The 21,100-nt window shown below is 41.4% G+C and overlaps 3 protein-coding genes across 4 annotated transcripts; 2 read left to right on the top strand and 1 right to left on the bottom strand.

The window, feature by feature from the left end:
* Positions 1–42: 42 nt before the first annotated feature.
* Positions 43–1,728, top strand: LOC117901623 (queuine tRNA-ribosyltransferase catalytic subunit). Its single transcript, XM_034812451.1, has 2 exons — positions 43–217; positions 286–1,728. Exons 1-2 carry the CDS (start codon positions 129–131, stop codon positions 1,466–1,468), a joined length of 1,272 nt encoding a protein of 423 aa, XP_034668342.1. The 5' UTR covers positions 43–128; the 3' UTR covers positions 1,469–1,728.
* A 427-nt stretch (positions 1,729–2,155) lies between these two features.
* LOC117901624 (dnaJ protein homolog 1) lies at positions 2,156–17,280 on the top strand. Of its 2 annotated transcripts, none has more exons than XM_034812452.1 (6): positions 2,156–2,381; positions 9,595–9,745; positions 9,806–10,157; positions 10,223–10,451; positions 10,504–10,873; positions 16,605–17,280. In XM_034812452.1, the coding sequence occupies exons 3-6, from the start codon at positions 9,932–9,934 to the stop codon at positions 16,830–16,832; spliced, it is 1,053 nt and encodes a 350-aa protein (XP_034668343.1). In that variant the 5' UTR covers positions 2,156–2,381; positions 9,595–9,745; positions 9,806–9,931; the 3' UTR covers positions 16,833–17,280. The 2 variants fall into 2 exon arrangements, with proteins under 2 accessions (XP_034668343.1, XP_034668344.1); XM_034812453.1 differs by having other exon boundaries at positions 2,160–2,381; positions 10,516–10,873.
* Positions 17,281–19,445: 2,165 nt separating this feature from the next.
* On the bottom strand, positions 19,446–20,204 carry LOC117900787. Its single transcript, XM_034811266.1, has one exon. It carries the CDS (start codon positions 20,157–20,159, stop codon positions 19,548–19,550), a length of 612 nt encoding a protein of 203 aa, XP_034667157.1. The 5' UTR covers positions 20,160–20,204; the 3' UTR covers positions 19,446–19,547.
* Positions 20,205–21,100: the final 896 nt, after the last annotated feature.

Here is a 21,100-nt window from a genome sequence, read left to right as displayed (position 1 = left end):
AAAGACCAAATGCCATTTTATTTATTTTATCGTTAGTGGAGTGCGGGCACACTAATTCACATAGAAAACGTGCACCGGCAAATAAAAATTTACATTTATTTTGATTGTTTTTGCCATTTGATAACTAAATGAGTCCCAGAAATATTCCTCCACTGACCTACAAGGTCGTGGCGGAGTGCTCCGTATCCAAGGCAAGGGCTGGCCTGATGACACTGAGGTGAGTGTGCTCAAAATTGATTCTTTGTTACTCATGAATGAACATCATAAATGGTTATTGTTTCGCAGGGACAGTGAGGTAAATACGCCAGTGTTTATGCCGGTGGGCACACAGGGAACATTGAAGGGCATACTGCCGGATCAACTGATTGAATTGAACTGCCAAATCCTGCTGGGCAACACCTATCACCTGGGACTACGGCCGGGCATTGAGACTTTGCGGCTAGCTGGCGGCTTGCACAAGTTTATGGGCTGGCCACGGGCCATATTGACGGATTCTGGTGGCTTCCAGATGGTCTCTCTGCTGCAGCTGGCCGAGATTAACGAGAAGGGCGTGAACTTTCGCTCACCCTTCGACAACAGCGAATGTATGCTGACGCCCGAGCACTCGATACAGATCCAAAATGCCATTGGAGCGGACATAATGATGCAGCTGGATGATGTGGTCAAGACGACCACAACCGGACCACGTGTGGAGGAGGCCATGGAGCGGACAATACGCTGGGTGGATCGCTGCATCGAGGCCCATGCCCGGGACGATGATCAGTCTCTGTTTCCCATTGTTCAGGGAGGTCTCGACGTGCCACTGCGGCAGCGTTGCGTCTCCGCACTGATGGAGCGGCAGGTGCGAGGCTTTGCGGTCGGTGGACTGAGTGGCGGCGAGAGCAAACACGATTTCTGGCGCATGGTTGATGTCTGCACGGATCATCTGCCGCGTGACAAACCGTGTTACCTCATGGGCGTGGGCTTTGCCGCCGATCTTGTGGTCTGCGTGGCCCTGGGCATTGATATGTTCGATTGTGTCTTTCCCACGCGTACGGCACGTTTCGGCTGTGCCTTGGTCGACAGCGGACAGCTGAATCTTAAGCAGCCGAAATACAAGCTGGACCTGCAGCCCATTGACAAGCAGTGCGAATGCAGCACGTGCAAGCGCTATACCCGTTCGTACCTCCATCACATTGCCACCAATGAGAGCGTCTCCTGCTCTCTGCTCAGCATCCACAACGTGGCCTACCAGCTGCGTCTGATGCGGTCCATGCGAGAAGCCATTCAACGCGATGAGTTCCCACAATTTGTGCTTGACTTTATGGCCAGACATTTTGGCAAGGATCCGATTCCCACATGGATACGGGAGGCTCTGAAAGCAGTGAACATTGAACTGCCACCAGATGAGGAGAAGCAGGAGAAGGAAACGATCAAGCAGGAGATGCATGAGCAAGCAGTAGAAGTGTCACAGGCAGCTAGCAGTTAACACACAGAGGGAAAACATAAAACGTTTGTTTAGACGAAGTTTATGATACCCTTTACGCTTTAATTGCATTTGCTGGATCCATTCTTAAGAGGCATTTGTACATATTTACCTAATTAATTACCCACAAAAACACACTTCAAAGCATGTGAATGTTGAGCGTGCCGACCCCTGGTTTACAGTTAACCAAATGCATTATTAGACTGAAAGAAATCATCGCAACTAAGCTGAGAAATTCAGCAAATAAATAATTACACTATCAAGACTCAAAAGAAACTCATTCACTGAACGAATACTTCCCCATTGAAGGGTATCAGAAATACCGGTTTTTGTTTCTGCTTTGCCAAACTTTTCCAAGACAAAAGCTTTTCTCTATGGGAAAAAGCTCTGGGGACCAGCTGTATGACGCATAAACAGCAACTCGATTGCGATCGTCTCGCGGCGCAACGTCAAATTCATTGCCGTTTTTGATTTTGTACTTCAGTTTCGCTTTTTTTTTATCCCCGCCCCGTCTACGACTTTGTTGTACTCGCACATAAAGTACATGTGGAGAGTACGCGTATAACAGCTGCTGCCGCCGCAGAAGAGTCAAAAAGAAACGAAAATAACAAAATAAAATAAAATTGCCTCTCACTTTTTGGACTCTGTGCTTGGGGGATCTCTCGCAGTGCTCTTTCAGATCGCTGAGAGCTGACAGCGAGAGAGAGAGAGAAACAGTTGCTGTGTGGGGCCCAGTGGGTACCCAGTTGCCCATTCGCGAATTCTGCTCCGTCGTCGTCGGTCTAACGGTCTTGCTGCACGCATCTTACGGCACATTGGCAGCGAAAAAATCGCGCTAATAATAAATTGAAACCGAAATCAGAAGATCGGAAATCCAAATAGAGCGTACACCCACACAAAAAATCCACAATCAATTGTAAGAAATCCCGATTGAACTTTTTCAACAATACAATTTATTGCTTTGCAATGACAATTAATCACGGACTTGTGCAAGTGCGTGAGTGAGATGTGTATGAAGAGTGTTTGCCAGAGTGTGTAGAGTGTCTGAGTGTGTGCTGGATTGAGCATGAGAATTGTGTGTGTGTGTCTGTGTTTGTGTGTGCTGAAGCTTAACACGGCTCACTCTTGTCTCGAATTCGTTCTGTTCTGTTGCCAAATGTGGTCAAAGCGAAATAACAACAAAATAAAATATACTCACACACACACAGTACGAGCGTACACCAATACGTGTGCGTACCAAGTGCTTTTTATGGTTTTGAAAAATACTGTGAGATTCGATTGTCACCTGCAGGATCGATTGGATCGTGTTGCCTTGCTGCTGGAATATCTCACACGACAGTTTTTCGTGCTCACCCCCAGCCCTTACATAAAGAAAGTACTGCCCCGCCGATAGCATCTGCAAATTAGGCAAAGTCCAAAAGCGAACTTTTCACGGTTGGTCTCCACATCCACATCACACATCGCTCTTATTCGTTTCCTTTCCTTCCTTTGCTTTTATTATTTATATTTTTTCTGTATTTTGCCATCGTTTTGGCTTTTGCCAGTGTTTTTCATTTTTCATGGTTTCATTTCTTTAAATAAGTTTTATTTTTAGCATTTTTAGTTATTTTTGTGTATATGTTTTTTTTTTTCATTTTCACACACCAATTTCGCTGCTGTGGCCCGCTGTTTGCTTGATTATTTTTCGAAATGTTCATGCCGATTCTTTGGAATATACACAGCCCCGAGAATCCGGGCACAGAGCACAGCACAGCACTCTGTGTGTGTACACATAATGTCGGTGTGAAATCTGTTCAAAAACTATAGATTTTCGGCAAAAGTCGAAGGTGCAGAAGCATATTCCTTACAGTTCAATTCAAGCTTTCAGTAAGCTTGCAAAACTGGCTTCAAAGGAGCAACTTTCGATGCGCCTTCAGCTCGGGAAAAATAATGGCAACAGGAACATCTTCATTCTGTATTTTCTGGGATTTTTCCATGATCCAAGAGCGCTTCTTTTTCTATTTCTGCTCAATTAAATAAACAATTCCTGTGCAACAAAATTGAATTAAACAATTCTCTTGAACCCACAACAACAAAATGTGCTGCTGCTAGGAGCTGCGCTGTCGCTGTCGCTGCGCTGCTTCCCTCTCTTTGGGTGTTTCTTGTGGTCTTGTCGACTTTTTATGGCCAGACTTTTTGTCTATTTTTGTTGCCTCATTTTTCAAACACTCAAACTGTGTTGGCCACAATGAAATTACACACAACAAAATCGTTGCGTGATAAATAAAAAAGTAAACAGACAAAGCAGCCGATTATGATTGAACGCACACATAGAGCATAAAGTTGGGGAATGGGGCAAAAAAAACGTTTTTGGCTTTGATTGTTGGTTGGCCTCCAAAAATGCCAAAGTCTCAGGCAATTGTCCAATATTCAAGTGGGGGATAAATCTTGCAAACGGCAAATTACCTCGAAAGAGAGTTCCGCAAGACCTCAATACGAGTGTGCATACGAATAAGCGAAATGATTGCTGGTAATCATAATCAGTCGAGAATTTGTCAGTTTTGTACCGTTAACAGACTCTGGCTCTCGCTTGGTCGCATCTTATGCGCTGCTAGAGAGGGCATGATGGGCTACAGCATACGAAGAGCTTCTACCGAACTTCACTTCACAATACAATAAATATTTAAACTCTCCCTAAAACGACCCGTCGGACTTGGTGTACAAGCAAAAGTCAAAAGCAAACTTTTTTTCCTAATGCTGTTTTTCCATAACAAAAAATGTTAGCAACATCGGATAAATGTGTAAAAGAAGTAACCCTTCTAACGTTGGTTCTGCTAGGGTATCAAGAGCTTCGGCCTCCCCCGTGCCCAATCTGCATTTCTTGTTTTCTTTTGCTTTTGTATTTTTAAATTATGACACATGCGAGAGGCAAAGAGAGACGACCAAGCGACCAACCACCTCCACTCACTGGCGGCGCTCACTCGCCATCTTTTGGAGAGCGGAACTAACTCTTTGAACAGCTGCTGAGTGGGTGGGATGGACAGACGGACACATGCTATATTCGTCATGAGAGAAAGAGATGTGATTAAGGAGAAGAGTAAGTGAGAGAAAGGCAGAAGAAGAAGAAGACAGAGTCAGGAATGAAAAGAAGAAGCGAAGACAGGGAAAGAAGACAGGAGGAAGAAGCAGAGCAATTAAGCAAAGTAATTCGGGGGTGAGGGAGAAAAAACAGAACGAAAACACAGGGAAATACACTTTCGAGGATGTTTTCTGTTTGTAATTGATTAATTAAATTTTTGATATACTTTTTGTTTGTATATTTCCGTGCTGCGGTCTTGTGTCAAGTGCTAAAAAGCGGTTTTACATTTTATAAATGAATGATTACTTTTTTCATGTCCGGACTATAGTAAAGTACGCTTCTCAACGCTTAAAAAATAACAAAAAATGCATTACAAAAATGTCGCAAACACATTAAAGTTAAAACAGAAACACTTTGCGTATTTTTCAAGGATTTTTCAATGCATTAAAAGTATTCCATTTTCACTGAAACATTTATTTGCTTTAATTGTTTTGCCGACACATTATAATAAAAGTTAATAGCGCCTTAAAATCCTCTTGGGGTACCTTAAAAAACAAAAATCATAATTGATGTCATCCATTTGAAAGTGTTTGCATTTGTTTTAAACCATATTTTTGGTCTACTTATATTTTCCAAACAAATATATAAAAAGCTTTCCCCTTTTGCGTTTATCCATTTAATTTGCCACAACATTTTAATCAATATTCTGAACAAAATCAACAAAAAACAACACCCAGAACAATAATTATTCGGACCAGCTGAAACAAGTTTTTCATTTTCAACATCAAAATGCAAATTTCGGCTAGAGACTGAACAAAAAAATTCCAAATTCCAAAAAATCTTCAGCGAACATATTTTGTGTGTTTCTTAATAGTTATTCTATGCAAATTTGTTGTGTGTGTTTTTGTGTTTTCCGTTTTCGCCAATACAATGCCAAAATAAACGGAAATGGAATGACTTTGCACAGATTTTGTTCTTTGGAAATTGATGCTCAACTCGAATTAGTATTAGATTTCGGCATAAACAGAGAGGTTCACCTCATGGAGAGGACTCCCCCAAATTCAAAGCATTACTTAATAGATTTATGGCGAAATTGTAAATCACTGTGCTCACATTTTTGTTTAATGATTCATTTTTTCAAAAATTTCTCCAAAATCAAATGCGTCTGCGGATTGGACTTGGTCCGCTGATTGTGTGTGGGGGTTCAGCTGTACAGCTGGGACGACAGGTAAAAAAGACTTAGTCATAGGACCTATTTGTGGCTTAGAAACACCCACTTCTTTGAGTATTTCCAGCAACCCCAACAAAAGTTACGAATTTCAGTATGCAGAGGTAGGAATTTTGCTTATCTTTTGCATGGGGGTATTACCGATTCAACAAACTTTTGACCATATATTAAAAACTTAAAAAATGATGTGTTCTGCAGCATAATAAGTCGAGCTCTATGCAATTTTTTCTATAATTTTTCACGCTAAAACTTTCCACTCCTACTTCTCCCTGCCTGTCGTAGTTGGGACGCCAAAGTTTATTCTATTTCTTTTCACTCCCTTCCAGGGTATCAGTCACATCGACCCATGAATTCCTCCTTCTACCTCCTTCCTTGTTTGGTCATCTTATGTTTTTGGGGTTTATTGTGTGGTATGTGGATTTGCCTAAACGATTTGACTTCGTTCATGGCAAATGTTGATTCTTGTCGCACTCGTTTTTTGCCTACTTTTTTCTTCTTTTTGTTGTGGATCATTTGGTCAAGAGTGGGTGAATAAACTTCATGGGGCCTGATCGCTCTTTTTTTTAAACAGCAACAACAACAAAGTTGGTTGACAATGAATGAGTTGCTTGTTGACTTTGAGGCAAAAGCAAAAGCCAAAAGCAAAAGCAAAAAAGAAACACCAACAAATGAGTTTTGCTTGAATATTTTTTGAGAGCGAGAGTGAATGGCTTGGGCTTTGAATGATATGAGCGGGGAGAGGGGGATCAACAGTTGGCTTAACCTTTTTACATAAATCGAAAACTCTGGGTTGAAATTGGGGGGCATTATTCACGCAGAATTTGATTGGAAATTGAAATGTTTTTGGCATGCAAATGAAGGGAATAAAATTGCATAATTTGAGGAAAGTCTTTCAGGGTGATCTTTACAAATCCTTCCATCTGTTTTCTGCTTAAATAAAATCTAATATATTGCAGGGACAACCATAAGTCTCTCTTGTGTCATCTCCCTGTTAAAAGCACATTTATTAACAAAAGGCGAACAGCCGAACTGTCGAATTAGTAACTGATTTTGATCAACAAAATATAACAGTGCCAGCGCCCCAGGCAGTTGACTTTGATCTTAAAAGCCATAAATATAAAATTTGAATAGCCCACAGCAATACATAAATCACACAACAATTTAATGTTTTTGTTGCCATTATTAAATATGAGAATTTCTTTTAGTTTTATATCAAATATGTGAAAATATCTGTGCAAAAAGCGAGACACAAAATTGGAATTAAAGCGGCCGAGTCGGATCCCAGTTCGAGGCATTCATAAATCAAGTTCAATTCAATTAGAGGCAATCCGGGAACGACACAAAACATTGTCAGTGTGCACACATACGAGTATTTTCCCCCCTTTGTGATGTCCCCTCATAACCTACGACAATTTATAATTTTCACATGGAATGGCAGAAGAAATTCGCATGTAAATTGTGCAAAATGCGAAAATGATACGCGGACACACAATAAAAACATTGCAAAAACAATACACTAATAATGCAATATTGCACATGGCCAATAAATTGTTAAACAAATGTTATTCCTGTAATCAATAAATGAGCGGCACACCAGGGAGCTAAATAATATATGCGGAAATATTGCCCACCACACTTGCAACATGTTGTAACTGTCAATGTGGGCTATAAAAAATGCGACTTTATGCACAAAAATGGAATGCAATAATTTCGATTTCAACATGAATTTATTTTGCAACTTAAGCCCATAATTTAGCGCCAACAATGCACGAAAAATGTTGTTAATAATTCAAGGGGGGAGCGTACCGCCGAATCATAAAAAGAATTATTTAAAATGTGAAAGAAAAACATTAAAACATTTGCAATTAAAATTTGGAATATCCTTTGTGTTGTTTGGCAAATAAAACCCACTAGATAATCGCTCTTTGCATAACAAATTTTATATTTGATGCCATTTATCCTTTTTTTATTTGCTGTGCAAACTTTTTTTTTGGCAGCAAATAACTGAGAGAAAATGTTGGCAAAAAAATATATAGATATTTCTATATAGATTTTCTATATCTATAGATATTTTTTAAATACATTTTGTGACCTTGTGGATCTTTTGTCGCTTCGCTCAATCTGGCACACATTTTGCTGAACCGATTTCGGAATTGATGGCACGATCCCCAATCCCCAATCCTCAATCCCCATATGCAAATTATAATGCACACTGCACACTGACTAATGTCTGGAATGGCGGTGCTGATCGCATCAATCGTCGCTTGTCAATAGATACACGTCAGTCCCCGCCCCGAGCTCTCTGTCTTTGCAACACTCTTTCGCATTTTCCTATTTGCAATTCAAGGCAGACATTCATTTGTGCGGCGACAATTTGGCATCGTTTATTGTCAAACGCAACAACAGCAAGTCTTTATATGTTTTATTTATATATGAAATTATATACCAAGATGAAATCAGTTGAAGCTGAAGGCTGGACAACTGACATCTTGAATGTTCATGAAATCTTTTGGGGGGACTCAAACTTGAACTTGAGCAAAGGCGGGGCAGACCTTCAGTGCAATTAGAGGGGACTTAACGATGATCTTATCCCATAATCCCCCATGTGTACACACTGACTGAAAGAATAGCAATAATTAAACGAGATAAATATAAATTTTAGTTTAATCTAGAGCAAAAATATGTCTGCAAATAAGTTCATTCATTTGAAGAAGCTTTCAGCATAGACACAAAATATTTGTGAGACCTTTTAAAATATTTAAAATATAACAAAAGAGTGGAAAAAATGGTTTTAAGCTCCAGATAAACCTTCATTCTGCCTTATAATTATACATTTAATTCGTTAACAAATTATGTGCAACTTGTCGCCTTTGTTACATCCGCAAAAAGTTACCTTAATAAATCCTTTCCTTATCATTTGATAGCTAAAAGCGGCCTCTGTTTGTTGTGGCTAAAATCACTGAAATCTTCAGAAGTAATCCCACCGATTAATCCCATCCAGTTAAACCGCAAGCAGTATTCTAGTATCAGGAAAAGTTTTATATTACAGCGGCTGTCGCACTGGCCGTTGATAGAAATGTCAACTAATCAAGCGATCTTTCGCATCAACTTGTTGCCCCATTCAAAGGGGTATTCCAATATGATTTGGCACTGTTGTAGCCAACCCATTCATAAATGTCATCGTCAATTCTAATTCACGTCTTATTCTGTGCTCAATTGGACTGAAAGAACTATAAGAACTTTTGAGAGAAATGTTAAGGTCAATGCAAATTGGCTAGAGAACAATTTTCAGACAGCAACAAATAAAAGAAGAAAAAATGAACAAATAAAATAAAAATGTACTGAAATATGTAGAAATGTATATATGTACATATGTACATGTGTAGAGACATGTTTAGGTACATGTGTATGTGTGCATATTTATGAGACTTTTTGCTGTTGCTTTTCACATTTGTTTGTCGCGAGGGCTTCGAGCTCAACATTCGTGGCGCATTAATTGAACTTGAAGTGTTTTAGAGTCGCGCAAATATTTAATTTAAATGTGTCCATCAATTGCTGATAGACAAGAGCGATATATGCATAGATAGATAGAGTGTGAGAGAAGATATTTCCAATGTTCCGGTAAGAACAAGAAATATTTCTAGCGAGGCGTTCTAAAATTAGTCAAAAGGCGTGGGCCGCCACCCGCAACCATCAGCATTGAACATGACCAGGGGTCTGTGACGCGTCTTATGATCCGAAATGGAAGTGTCTATGTGTGCGGAAATATGTATAGAAATATACATAAATATATGTAGATATTATCTTTAAATATTTCTGATTTGTTATACATTTTTCTTGCAGATCCTAAGTGATAATAAAGCAAAAGCGAAGAGCGCGACAAAATGCATGTGCCATTATAAGAGCTACAAGTGGAAGATAACATTGGAGCAGTATCATAGCAAATAAGAGGAATATATACTATATGGACTATAACTAACTGATAATTATAGTTGTGAGTATTACAAAATAATTAAATCGACTTTTAGGGCTAATATTTTCTTATTTCTTGCAGATTTTACTAGACTTTTGCGAGTTTTACTTTACAAATAAATATAAATCTATATAGCACCTATCCCCCACACACAACCCCCCGCTCAGCTGCTACACACCCTTCCACATACACACATAAGCACCTGCAATGGGCAAAGATTACTACAAGACGCTGGGGCTGCCCAAAACTGCCACCGATGAGGAGATCAAAAAGGCCTACAGGAAATTGGCGCTGCGCTATCATCCGGACAAAAATAAAGCCGCAAATGCTGAGGAGAAATTCAAAGAGGTGGCCGAGGCCTACGAGGTGCTGTCGGATAAGAGCAAGCGGGAGGTGTACGATAAATACGGCGAGGATGGTCTAAAGAGCGGTGGTACGTAAAGGAAACGAAACTCAACCAAAAAGTACTCCCAATTGAGCTTCTATCTTCCCCTTTAGGCACTCGTAATGGCGGCAATACGAACAAAACATTTACATATCAGTTCCATGGCGATCCGCGTGCCACTTTCGCGCAGTTCTTCGGCAACAGCAATCCCTTTTCCTCCTTCTTCGACATGGGCGATAATCTGTTTGACAAGAATGTCTTTGATCTGGACACGGAGCCGGATTTCTTTTCATCGCCCTTCGGTGGTATTGGCTCACGGCATGGTCTGGGCAGTGCCTTCAGGTTGGTTCAGCTTCGCGTAGACTTTGCCTTAGTTTTTGCTAACCTTTTGTAGGCCCTCTTTCAGATCACACTCCTTCAATGTGCACACACCGTTCAAGAAGGAACAGAAACAGGATCCGCCCGTCGAGCATGATCTCTACGTGACTCTGGAGGAGATCTATCATGGCTGTGTTAAGAAAATGAAAATCTCCCGACGTGTCGTCCAGGCGGATGGCAGCTCCCGCAAAGAGGACAAAGTTCTGCAGATATCCATCAAGCCCGGCTGGAAGTCCGGCACGAAGGTGACCTTCCAGAAGGAGGGTGACCAGGCGCCCGGCAAAATACCCGCCGATATTGTGTTCATTATTAGGGATAAGCCCCATGCCATGTTCAAGCGCGAGGGCAGCGATCTGCGCTACACGGCGAGGTTGACGCTCAAGCAGGTGAGTTTGATGCAGCCAGGGGAGCTGCAATAAAAGTCGAAGGGTTAGGATTGGTAGGGGAAAAAGGAGCGTTCTCACCTAGATCTACAATCTCTTGTAGTTTTGCAGCTGAAGTTCTCACAGTATGGCGCCCAATTAGAGGCGCAGCCAGTGCCTAAATCAAATTGTAATGAAATCAGGCAGGCATTATGGTTTTGGCAAATTTACCATATACGCAAGACAAGCCAAACAGCAGCCGCCAAATTGGTCAACATGGTCAAGTTTCAATTAACAACAAGCAGGCAGCCACAGCTAGAGCTTTGAGAGAGGGCAAGAGAGAGCGGCAGACACGCACATTTTTGGGCCGCTGTAATCTCGTCTCTCGAGCGCGTTGTCTCCCCCCAACTGAGGTGTTAAAATTTTACACACTCGCAAGCGGCGCAAAACTTCGCACAAATATTTTTCGATTTTGCTTGATACTCAACGCATATGGACAGATTCTAAATAAGGAAAAACGTATATCAAAAAATTTTGAAATACTCCAAAACGAACAGAAACCCAAATGACACGCCACGAAGTTTGTAGTGATGTTAAAATTGTTAATTGCATTAAGTAGATTAAATAGTTGCAACTCGGTTTCAGTGCGTAGATTTTTAACATTTTATTGCTTGTTAGTGCGACAAATTTAGTAAATATTTTTGGGCCTCACTCGCTATGGCAAAGTATTTTTTAAATTTATGAATTCCAATTTTGGTTCCACGGGTTTTCGTGTTTTTTCGAGCTTAAAGTGTCATGTTGCTGTTTCTATATAGAAATATTTGACACGGTTTTTAGTTTAGGTTTGTTGTCATAATTATTTGGGTAGGTAAAGAGATTGTTGCTATGGGAATGAGTTTGAAGTGTGAGAATGAAAATGTTGAGTTGGTTAGAGTTAATCCATGTCGCTGTAATTCTCTTTTTGCTCCCCTCTGTAATTCTAATTTTGAGACACGCAAAACGGTGAAATGCCGCTCCACAGCGCGCTGTGCTAAACTCTCCGAAAAGCAACTGCGCTCAACGCATTGCAAAAGCAAAACAGAAAGACATTTTCTACCTGCGATGCAGTTACCATTTGCCTCTTTCTCTTTCTAACCCACGCTCAGGGGTTGCAGCGGTTCAGGCGCAACGCGCTCTCGCTCTCATTAGCATTGATCGTCTCTGAGCGTGGATCCTCTCTCAGCTTTCACACACGCTCTCACAAGCAGAAGTGCAGCAATGGGACAGGCAAATGACCCAACAAACGGTAAATCAAGCTAGAAGATGAAACCCATATAAAGGAGAGGCACGCAGGTAGCGGAAGCTTACACACTCTGCCCTGCCTCAAATAAATCTTTATTAAACAGCCGCGTGGCTGTCGCTCGTAGAATCTCTCTCTCTCTCAAAAGCCGCTGCCATATGGCAATTGTAGCATACGCCATATATGGTTCATCCACATAATTGCCAACAAAAATTCAATTTTTTTCCAGTCATAATTTGTTGTCGTTGTTGTAGCCTGCCTGTTGTCGCGGCTGCATTAAATTTACGAGTAATACGACCCATAAATTACATCATCGTTTACGATAAAAATTCAAGTCAATGAGTTTCGAATTAATTTTTTTGTATTTTCATTTCGCCTTTTTTGTTTGGGCAAACAGTCTTTTGATTGAGATCTGCGCTGTGACGTTGAAGGGATTTAAATATTGGCAGTGATGGGTGCAGAACAATAGGAATAAATAAATGATAGTAATCCTCTAGGATTTTCAATGTTTGGAAACTGTTTATCAGACTTTAAAGAGCAGAAATCAATGCGGAGCTGATGGTATGCTGAATCTTTCTGCACCTTAAAAAGGATTTCCAATGGATCGTTTCAATAAATATTTACATTTCCAAGTCCCGAAGCGTAGACTCTGCCACCCCAGGGCCGCTTTCACTGCACATATTTTAGAAATGGAAATTAAATTTAACAATGCTTTTGTTTTCAAGTGCCTGCGTCAGAAATTCCGCAGTGGCAGCAAAACTAAAATTGATGAACAATTCAAGGATGTACAACCAGGACGAGTCCTCAACAGACTGGACAGCAAACTAGACTGGGTACTGGACTGGGTACTGGGACTGTGTGCTGTGTTCTGGTTCTCAAACTCGCTTGTAACTGATGGCCAGACGCCGCAGCGTTTCTCCTGTTGTTATCCCTGTCTGTCTGTCTGTCCTGCCCGAATGGCATTGTCATTCGATTGGTACCGAGTACTACAAAATCATTTGCTTCGAGTGCGGGAAAGTCCCATATTTTTTTTTAGAAAAAAAGAAGCAGCAAAAACTCCAACTCCATAGTCGAAAACTTCGTTTGCATTTTGATGACAGTTGTCAGCAGAAGGATGAGGCGAGCTTCAGTCGGGGAAAGAATAGAAATAAAAGAAAAAGAATAATTCTTTATGACATGCGATTGAATGTTGTTGATTTGTTTTCACCATCCAGCCAGCCAGCCAGCCCTTTTTGCCTGAGTCCTGAGCTCTTTCAGTGAGAGTAATTGTCTAGTGCTGCGTTCGAAATGAATGCGGGAATGTGCGGAAAACTGCGGGATAAATCTACGGGCGGGAATTTATGTTTGCTGCCTGCACTGCAACTTGCCATTAAAAAGCTGAAGCTGACATTCAAATTTATCATCTATCGCTTGATTTACATCTGCCTTTTTTTTGTTTTTAGATATGCCAGCTTTGAAAATGGGCCGCCATTTGAAGCTGCCATTTTTGTGTATCCTACCAGCGGGTGTTCAACTTTTGATGAGGGTTTTGTAACGCAGAGTTGGAGGTGTCTTCTGTGACACTCTCAATAGGAAATATTCTCTATCTTTACAAGATTTCTGGAAGCTTTCCTAGCCTATCCAAAACAGGTTATCTATTAGAAATTTGTCTCAACGATTTGATTTTGATTTTTATCTTGGAATGGCTAAAATAAATAAATGTTTCTCTTCGGCTACACCTGAAACTTCAACATAAAACAAAACACATTTACCACTTTTAAATATTTAAAGAAATAAAAAATGTATCTTAGGTCTCAAAGAGCATCCCTGCAGCGGCTTCCCTGTCCCGATTTCTAGTTTAATTTTAGGACTTGTGCCTTGGCCATACCTGATCGCCGCTGAGAAGTGGTCGCAAAATTTTAACGTTTTATTCCCTTTATATTTTGCGTTCCCCCTGTTTTCCCGCTGTTCTCTGTCTCTCTTTTTTTTATTTTGGATTGTGAGGAGAATTTTTTATGCTTCAGCTTCCCGTAAAAGGTAGCAAAGTATTTAAGCGTTACAGATTTTTATATGCGAACATACGTGGATATATATTTTGAGTTTTTTTTTGCGTTTTGGTTGCTTTACTTGGGACAACATTTTCAACATTTCCATTAAAAAAATATTGATGCTGGTCGACCACATCCACATAGTTGTCGTCATCGTCATCATGGGTATGGGACGGGTTGTTGTTGGGGTCTGTCGTCATCAGTTTATGTTGTCATCGCCTTAAATTCGCCATTCAGCAGAGCTCGAACCTCCCCCCGATGTGCTCGCATATTTAAATATTCATAAGGTGTGCACTTTGGTTTGGAATATATCATTTTTTTGGCGCTGTTTTACTTCTTATTTTATTGGGTGAGGCCCGAGAGCACAATTGACAACTATTTAACAAGTGTCCGGTCAAGTTCTTGGGTTACAAAACACTTGTGACAAGTTATGGATTGGCATAAAAATTATTATATCACACAGTTGCCCGTTCCCGATAGGCATCTCTGGGATTGGCTGGAGATTTCAAACCCTTTTTTCAGTACATAAATCATTGATGCGGTGCGGATTGACATCCAAGTTGTTTTGGCTTATTTATGGTATCTAGTTGGAATATGTGAAAAATGATTGTCTATTGGGGTTCGCCGACCCAAAAGGATTACGCATGATAATCTGTCATTTCAAGGGTTCCCCGATAGGGAAATGAAATGTTATACACAGCAATGCTGAAGATATGCTAACAAGGCAAGTCGAAATGGTGGGCAAACACTTCGATCCCAAGTCAAAATGGCAAATCAATCTTACGAATTCCTCGGGTGCAATGTGTCTATCCACTTAAGAGCGCTGCTTTGCATAGGAAATTTATACAGTAGAGATGGAAGATACACATCGGAGAAATACTTTTAGTGTCATTGTTCAAGGGGGTACCAATTTTTGATAGTTTTCTATAGCGATACTTTGGTGGGTAAGCTGAACATTTTTTGAACACAGAACACAGTTCTGTGTTACTTTCTCTGTAGAATGTATGTAAAAATGTATGCGTGTACATATTTACATATGAATTTATGCACATTTCGGATATTAATTGCATTCTCATTTGCGTGCCTGCTGCTGTGAGGCTGTTCTCAATGTGCAAACTTTCGCTACCTGCGTATATCTCTCCTTCATTTGTTTCTCAACTCCTAGCTTGATTAACCGTTCTTTCGGTCATTTGCCTGTCCCCAAGTGCTGCACTCGTGCTTGTGAGAGAGCGTGCCATGCTCAGAGAAGATCAAAGAACTGAGCTTATGAGTGAGAGCGCGAGATGCGCGTGTGCGCCTGCACCGATAGGCGTGGGTTACAAAGAGACAAGTTGTAATTGAGTCGCAGGTAGCGGTTTGTCTTTGGGTTATGCTCTTGCAATGCGTGGAGCGCAGTTACTTTTTGGAGAGAGCGCTGCAGCAGGGTGGGTCACTGTTGGAAATTACCAAAAACAGTTCAATGTGAAATGAAAAACTTTGTATAAGTCAATGATTTAATTCTTTACCTAAAAACTAGATTTTTTGTATCATTTATTTTATTAGTTTGCTCTGCACTTGTTACACTTGTAAAAATGATTAAAGTTGTTTACGTGCCACGAAAATCCCTGAGAGTGAATCACAATTTGTGTGCTTTCCTAAGACCCTGCGAGATACACAAGTTTTTCGATCAAAACCCTCAATGATAAGCCCAAACCCTCGAACTTTGATGATAAGATAAGTTCGGGCTCTAAATAACCAGCTGATATGTCGGTAAATGAACCCAAAAATAGTCTCCAGACTTTAATTAAAGCAGCTTAAAGGAATCAGAGATTTCCCTTGAGCAGAAAGATTGAAACGGATAAAGTTTCGGTTCTAATTAAGTAAGCCCCAGACAGCCCCATCAATGTCTTTGGGCCCAGACAAACGCTGATTGATGCCCATCTTTTAGTGGGCCAATTAAACAAATCGTATGTCAAACGAACAGAACAGAACAGAACACAGACGTATCAATGGGCAAAGAAAGGGAAAGCAAACAAAGAAAAGGGAAAGGGAAAGGGAAAGGGAAGAGGCAAAACTCCAATAGAATGGACATGAGAGAAGCACAGAAGCGTGTCAACAACATGTTTAAACACGAATTAGGCAACATAAAAAAGGATTTACAAATGTTATGTTCGATACGCAAGGCAAACACAGAGCGAGGACTAAGAAAGGAGCAGCATAAGAAACACACAGAAATAGTAGGGAGTAGGGCAGAAAAAGGGCCAGCTAAGAACATAAACAGGATTACCAAAAAAAAAGATTGATAGATTTCTCTTCTGCAACTGTGGGACTCATGTGTTTGTGTTTGTTCAGCTTAGAAATTGAGTTGTTGTGGTTATTGTGCGGGGTCCATTTTGATTGATAAGCCAAGTGCAAAAATAAATACAAAAATAAATAAATAAACTTATCTTCATTGATTTTTTGTTTGCAGGCACTCTGCGGCGTTGTCTTCCAAGTTCCTACCATGTCCGGCGACAAGTTGCGCATCAGCACCATGCAGGAGATCATCAAGCCGAATACGGTGAAGCGTATTCAAGGCTATGGTTTGCCCTTCCCCAAGGATACCACCCGAAAAGGTGATCTGCTTGTGGCGTTCGATATACAGTTTCCCGAGAAATTGACTGCCGCCCAGAAGGAGGTGCTACGGGACATGTTATGAAGGGAAACGCTGGTGCACACAGCCATGAGCCATGACTCAACGCACTCATCCATCCCCAGTTTGAAAGGAACGTGACTGGGCTTAGTCATACCATACACACACACACACACACACACACACACACACACCACGCACACCACGCACACACCACTCCCACACACACCGAATCAGTCGCTCTCTCTCTCTCTCCTTTTTTGCTTGTTTGTGTTCGATACATTTTTGCGCATTTTTTTACAGGAACTTTTTGTATAACCCTTTGTCACCCCCCTCCCCAAGACGGTTTTGCTCATTTACGCCCTGCCCACCAAACCGGTCCCTAGCTACATGTTTACATACTCGTATATGTTGACCATAGTTATTATATCATTAATTTTTAATTTATTTGTCTAAATTAAAGCTACATTTAATAAATTACACACAAAAAAAAAACACACACATGTGGAAGAAACAACAAAAAAGAACAAGCGAAATTTATGTGAAGAAGTTTTTTATATTTTTAATAGGTTTTTTCTTAAGTTTTTAGATTTTGTTGAGATTTTTTGGAGGAACGACTAAAAACTAAATTAACCTTCATTTCATTGTTAAACATTGCCAGAACTTTAAGCATATAAAGTTGCTTGGTAAAAACCCAACACATTGTTATGTTTCCATGCATTTCCCTGTCCTCACATCATTCTCATAGAAGCAAAAACTTTCCTGCCCAAAAAAAAAAACAGGAAAGAGTCGAAGTGAAAAGTGAAATTTTCGTTTTGGTAATCGTCGAGCGTTTGCCTAATTAGCTGCCGTCGCCTGTCTGGCACACCAGAGAGTCAGTCCTCTGTTCCCCCTGTCCATGTCAAACGGAATGCTGCTGCTTGTGCTCCTCGTTAAGTCATTAAAATTGCATGAAGTGAAAACTTTATGGTCTGCAAAGTTTGCCTCAAAGCTGAAACTAACCAAAAAAAAAAGAGGCGAAAATTTCGAGCAAACCGAAAAGAATGAGACGGGAAAGTCCAGGCAAAGAAACCAACATCAAAGCTGGCAAAATGGTAATTCGTTTAAACGAAATCCAAGGACAAGCGGCACATAGAACGCATTTCATTTGCAGACAATAAACAGGCAGCAGGAGGAGGAGCCACAAAAACAACAGCAACAACAACTGGCGGGCAAAGTAAATAAATTAAATTCTGAACAACTCTTTGCATACAAAATAGAGGAAGAGCCAGGCAAAGAGTGCGCCAAAAAAAAGATTCAAAAGCTTTTGCTCAGATTTCAAACACATGCCAGAACGTGGGCAAAGAGGAGGAGCGAGAGCTGAGGCTGCTGCTTTGCAATGGATACCAGAGAGACAGCCAGGCGAGCCAGCATTCGATATGCACGTGCCTGGGAGCACTCCACACACAAACTTCTGACTGACACTGTAACAATTCGTAGCGATTTTCCACTTATTTGCTGGAAAAACCAAAAATAAGAAGAAAAGGAAAGGCAAAGGCAAGGGCAGTGGCAGCGGCAGCAGCAGAGGCAAAGGCAACGGTAAAGCCAAAGGCTGATGCAGAAGCAAAGACAGCGGGAGAGGCAAACGCAAAGCCAGCGGCAGAAGCAGCGGCAGAAGCAGCGGCAGAAGCAGCGGCAGAGGCAAAGGCAGCGAGAGAGCCGAAGGCAGCGGCAGAGCAGAGGCAAAGGCATAGGCAGCGGCAGAGGCAAAAGCGAAAAACCTCAAAATGGTAGGCCCGAGGATGAGCCAGCAAGAAGCGCAGAGAAGCGAAGCGTAGAGAAGAAGGAACACGGAACGCCAGTCAAAATCACAGAAAATCATCGACAACTGGCAAATGTGTGAATTGAATTTTCAAACAATTTTTGGCCCGAGTGCAGCAGGAGCTGGAATGCTGTCCTCCGCAGCCGCAGCAGGCCTGCCCTGCCCTGCCCAAAACCTTCCCAGTTCAGCCTTCAGCAATGGGCTCCTTCCTGTTGGTTCTCTGTTGCTGGCGCTTTTCAATTCCCTTTACCCTCCATTCGCTGCTTTGTTCGGGGAACGTGCATGATTTGAGATTTGATTTGGGGCGGCTACATTACAGTCGCTGAAAGCCATCCGACGCGATGCTTGGGTAAACCTCGTTGTCCTGTGCTGTTTGTCCTGTGTCCTGTGTCCTGCGTTTGAAGCGGTTTTTAAACATTTCGCTCACGTAGCGGATGTTTATGCCATTAGCGTTTAAGTTTGCCCACCATACAAAATGCGTCTCGTAAATAAAGCCAATGCTGGGCTTTGTTTGGCTTTTTTTCTCCTGTTTCCAAAGGCAGTTCCTGCTGCTCCTGTTTCGCTGGTTGTTTGGCTGCTCCTGTAATTGCCACTGGTAATCGATGCTGCGGCTAGTTATTGAAAATTACGATGGACGCTGGCGCGACACGGAAAGCATACAATTAAGCGAATTTACGCGGCGACAAAGAGAGCAGTTTAAGTGGAGTGAATTTCCTTTTCACTTGCTTTGGCTTGCAGGAAAGAATTATCATTCAATTTTTGTTGAGAATTTGGTGAACCGCAGCTGCCGATACTCTCTAATGTCTCGCAGCTTTCGGTCATTAATGACTCTAGAGTCAAGCCAAGTCTTTTCGGGCTCAAAAGTTGCAACAGGAATCTTTGCCAATTTCTTGGGAGGCTTTAATAAAAGTTTCCACAAAACAGCCTAAAAATATGCAACAAAAAACAAAATTAAACTGAAATTTCACGCCCAGCAACTCTCACGAATAACACTCGCAACAGCAAGACCCACAGCAATAGCTGCAGCAATTCGTACAATTATCATCGTTGTCCTGCAGATCGATTGGAGGATCGCCACAGCCATTGCTGAGGGACTTGCACTGCTTGGCCAGTTGCTGTTGCGCCGCACGATGCAGTCGCTCAATGCGCTGCTTATACGTTTTTTTGGGCGCCAGAATATTGCTCTGACACTCGATGTGATAGAACTGGCAATTGGTTTGCAGGCACATAAATGGTTGAGGCAGTTGGGCAGGGCCGGCAGGAGGTTCCTCTGTCACAGTGTCTGCAGGTTCCCCTCCACAATCCTGCAAGCTGCTCGCGCTGATTGTGCTCCTCTTTTTGACTCTCTTCACTGGAGTTGCCTTCTTCTTTTTCAGCTTCTTGGTGAAGATCTTCGTGTAGGTTGGCTCTGTGATGGCTGCTTGGATCTCCCGCTCATACGAATCCTGACCCTTGGCAGCGTTCTTCTTAAGGCTGGACACCACCTCATAGCGATGATTAATCTCGCTGATTGTGCGCAGTGTCTGCTCAAAGGATATCTCCACCTGCTCCACAGCTTGCAGCGTGCTCAAAAGTAGATTATTTTTCAGCATTTTTCAACAGCAAATTTGAAGTTTGTGAGACGAAAAACAAAAGCAACTCAAAATAGTTGCCCGACTTGAAAGGAAATCCAAAACCCAGGCGTACCCTTAGTTAGTATTTGGATTTGTCATTGGAGGTGGGAAATTCCGATATGAATCGATCGTTGGGGAAAATATGTGCGCTCGAGTGGGGGCGCCTTATCTGGACATAAAACTGATAAAAATTAGCCTATTTTTCCTATATAAAGGTTGTCCTATAGCCATGAACTTCAGTTTAGTTTTGAATTTACCCCAGCCAAGATGTCGCCACCACCACCGCAACCGCACCATCCGCCGCACCACGGACCACCCCACCAGACGCCGGTGCATCCAATTCACCATGAGCCCCCACATCATCCGTCGCCACCACACCATGACCCCCATCACGGAGCTCGCTAGGAAATCACTTAAACTGGATGTTGGATGGGCCCCACTTTCAATTTAACTATTTAATTACTTTTGTGGTGTTCAAGTCAAAAATATATGCCCCAATTCAACCAACAATTTTGCCTTCAACTGTCAACCCGTCAACCTGCCCTATCTACATTGGTGAATAGATAAAAACCCAGTATCAAATATTGCGATAGTCTTTCAAAGCTCAAACAAGGATTTCAAATAAATGAATAAATATATAAACAACAATATTGATGTAACAAAAGTATAAACGTAGTGGAATATTTTCATTTTGATTTAAAAAAATATATTTCATCCACAGCGATTGGAAAAAAGTGATGGGAGTCGATTATGGACTGTGTTTTACTGAGAGTTCATGTTGCATGAATCTTTATAGTTAAAATTAATAACTATGCAGTAAATATGGATCAAATTGCCTTCAAGTTGTGCCATCCAATAAATAAGTTGAACAAAATATTAACCACGAAGGCATTTCTTTTCCCAGAGTAGAAAGTAAGAAA

The sequence above is a fragment of the Drosophila subobscura genome, chromosome U (genome assembly GCF_008121235.1).
Source record: "Drosophila subobscura isolate 14011-0131.10 chromosome U, UCBerk_Dsub_1.0, whole genome shotgun sequence".
Lineage (NCBI taxonomy): Eukaryota > Metazoa > Arthropoda > Insecta > Diptera > Drosophilidae > Drosophila > Drosophila subobscura.
Note: the sequence above shows the minus strand (reverse complement) of the source record. Positions and strands in the feature narration are given on the sequence as shown.

Bases quoted from the DNA above. Each gene is read 5' to 3' on its own strand.
- LOC117901623 (XM_034812451.1), top strand. From the start codon at position 129: ATGAGTCCCAGAAATATTCCTCCACTGACCTACAAGGTCGTGGCGGAG. The intron at 218-285 runs GTGAGTGTGCTC...ATTGTTTCGCAG, and splicing joins GCTGGCCTGATGACACTGAG to GGACAGTGAGGTAAATACGC.
- LOC117901624 (XM_034812452.1), top strand. From the start codon at position 9,932: ATGGGCAAAGATTACTACAAGACGCTGGGGCTGCCCAAAACTGCCACC. The intron at 10,158-10,222 runs GTACGTAAAGGA...CTTCCCCTTTAG, and splicing joins GGATGGTCTAAAGAGCGGTG to GCACTCGTAATGGCGGCAAT. The intron at 10,452-10,503 runs GTTGGTTCAGCT...AACCTTTTGTAG, and splicing joins GGTCTGGGCAGTGCCTTCAG to GCCCTCTTTCAGATCACACT.
- LOC117900787 (XM_034811266.1), bottom strand. From the start codon at position 20,159: ATGCTGAAAAATAATCTACTTTTGAGCACGCTGCAAGCTGTGGAGCAG.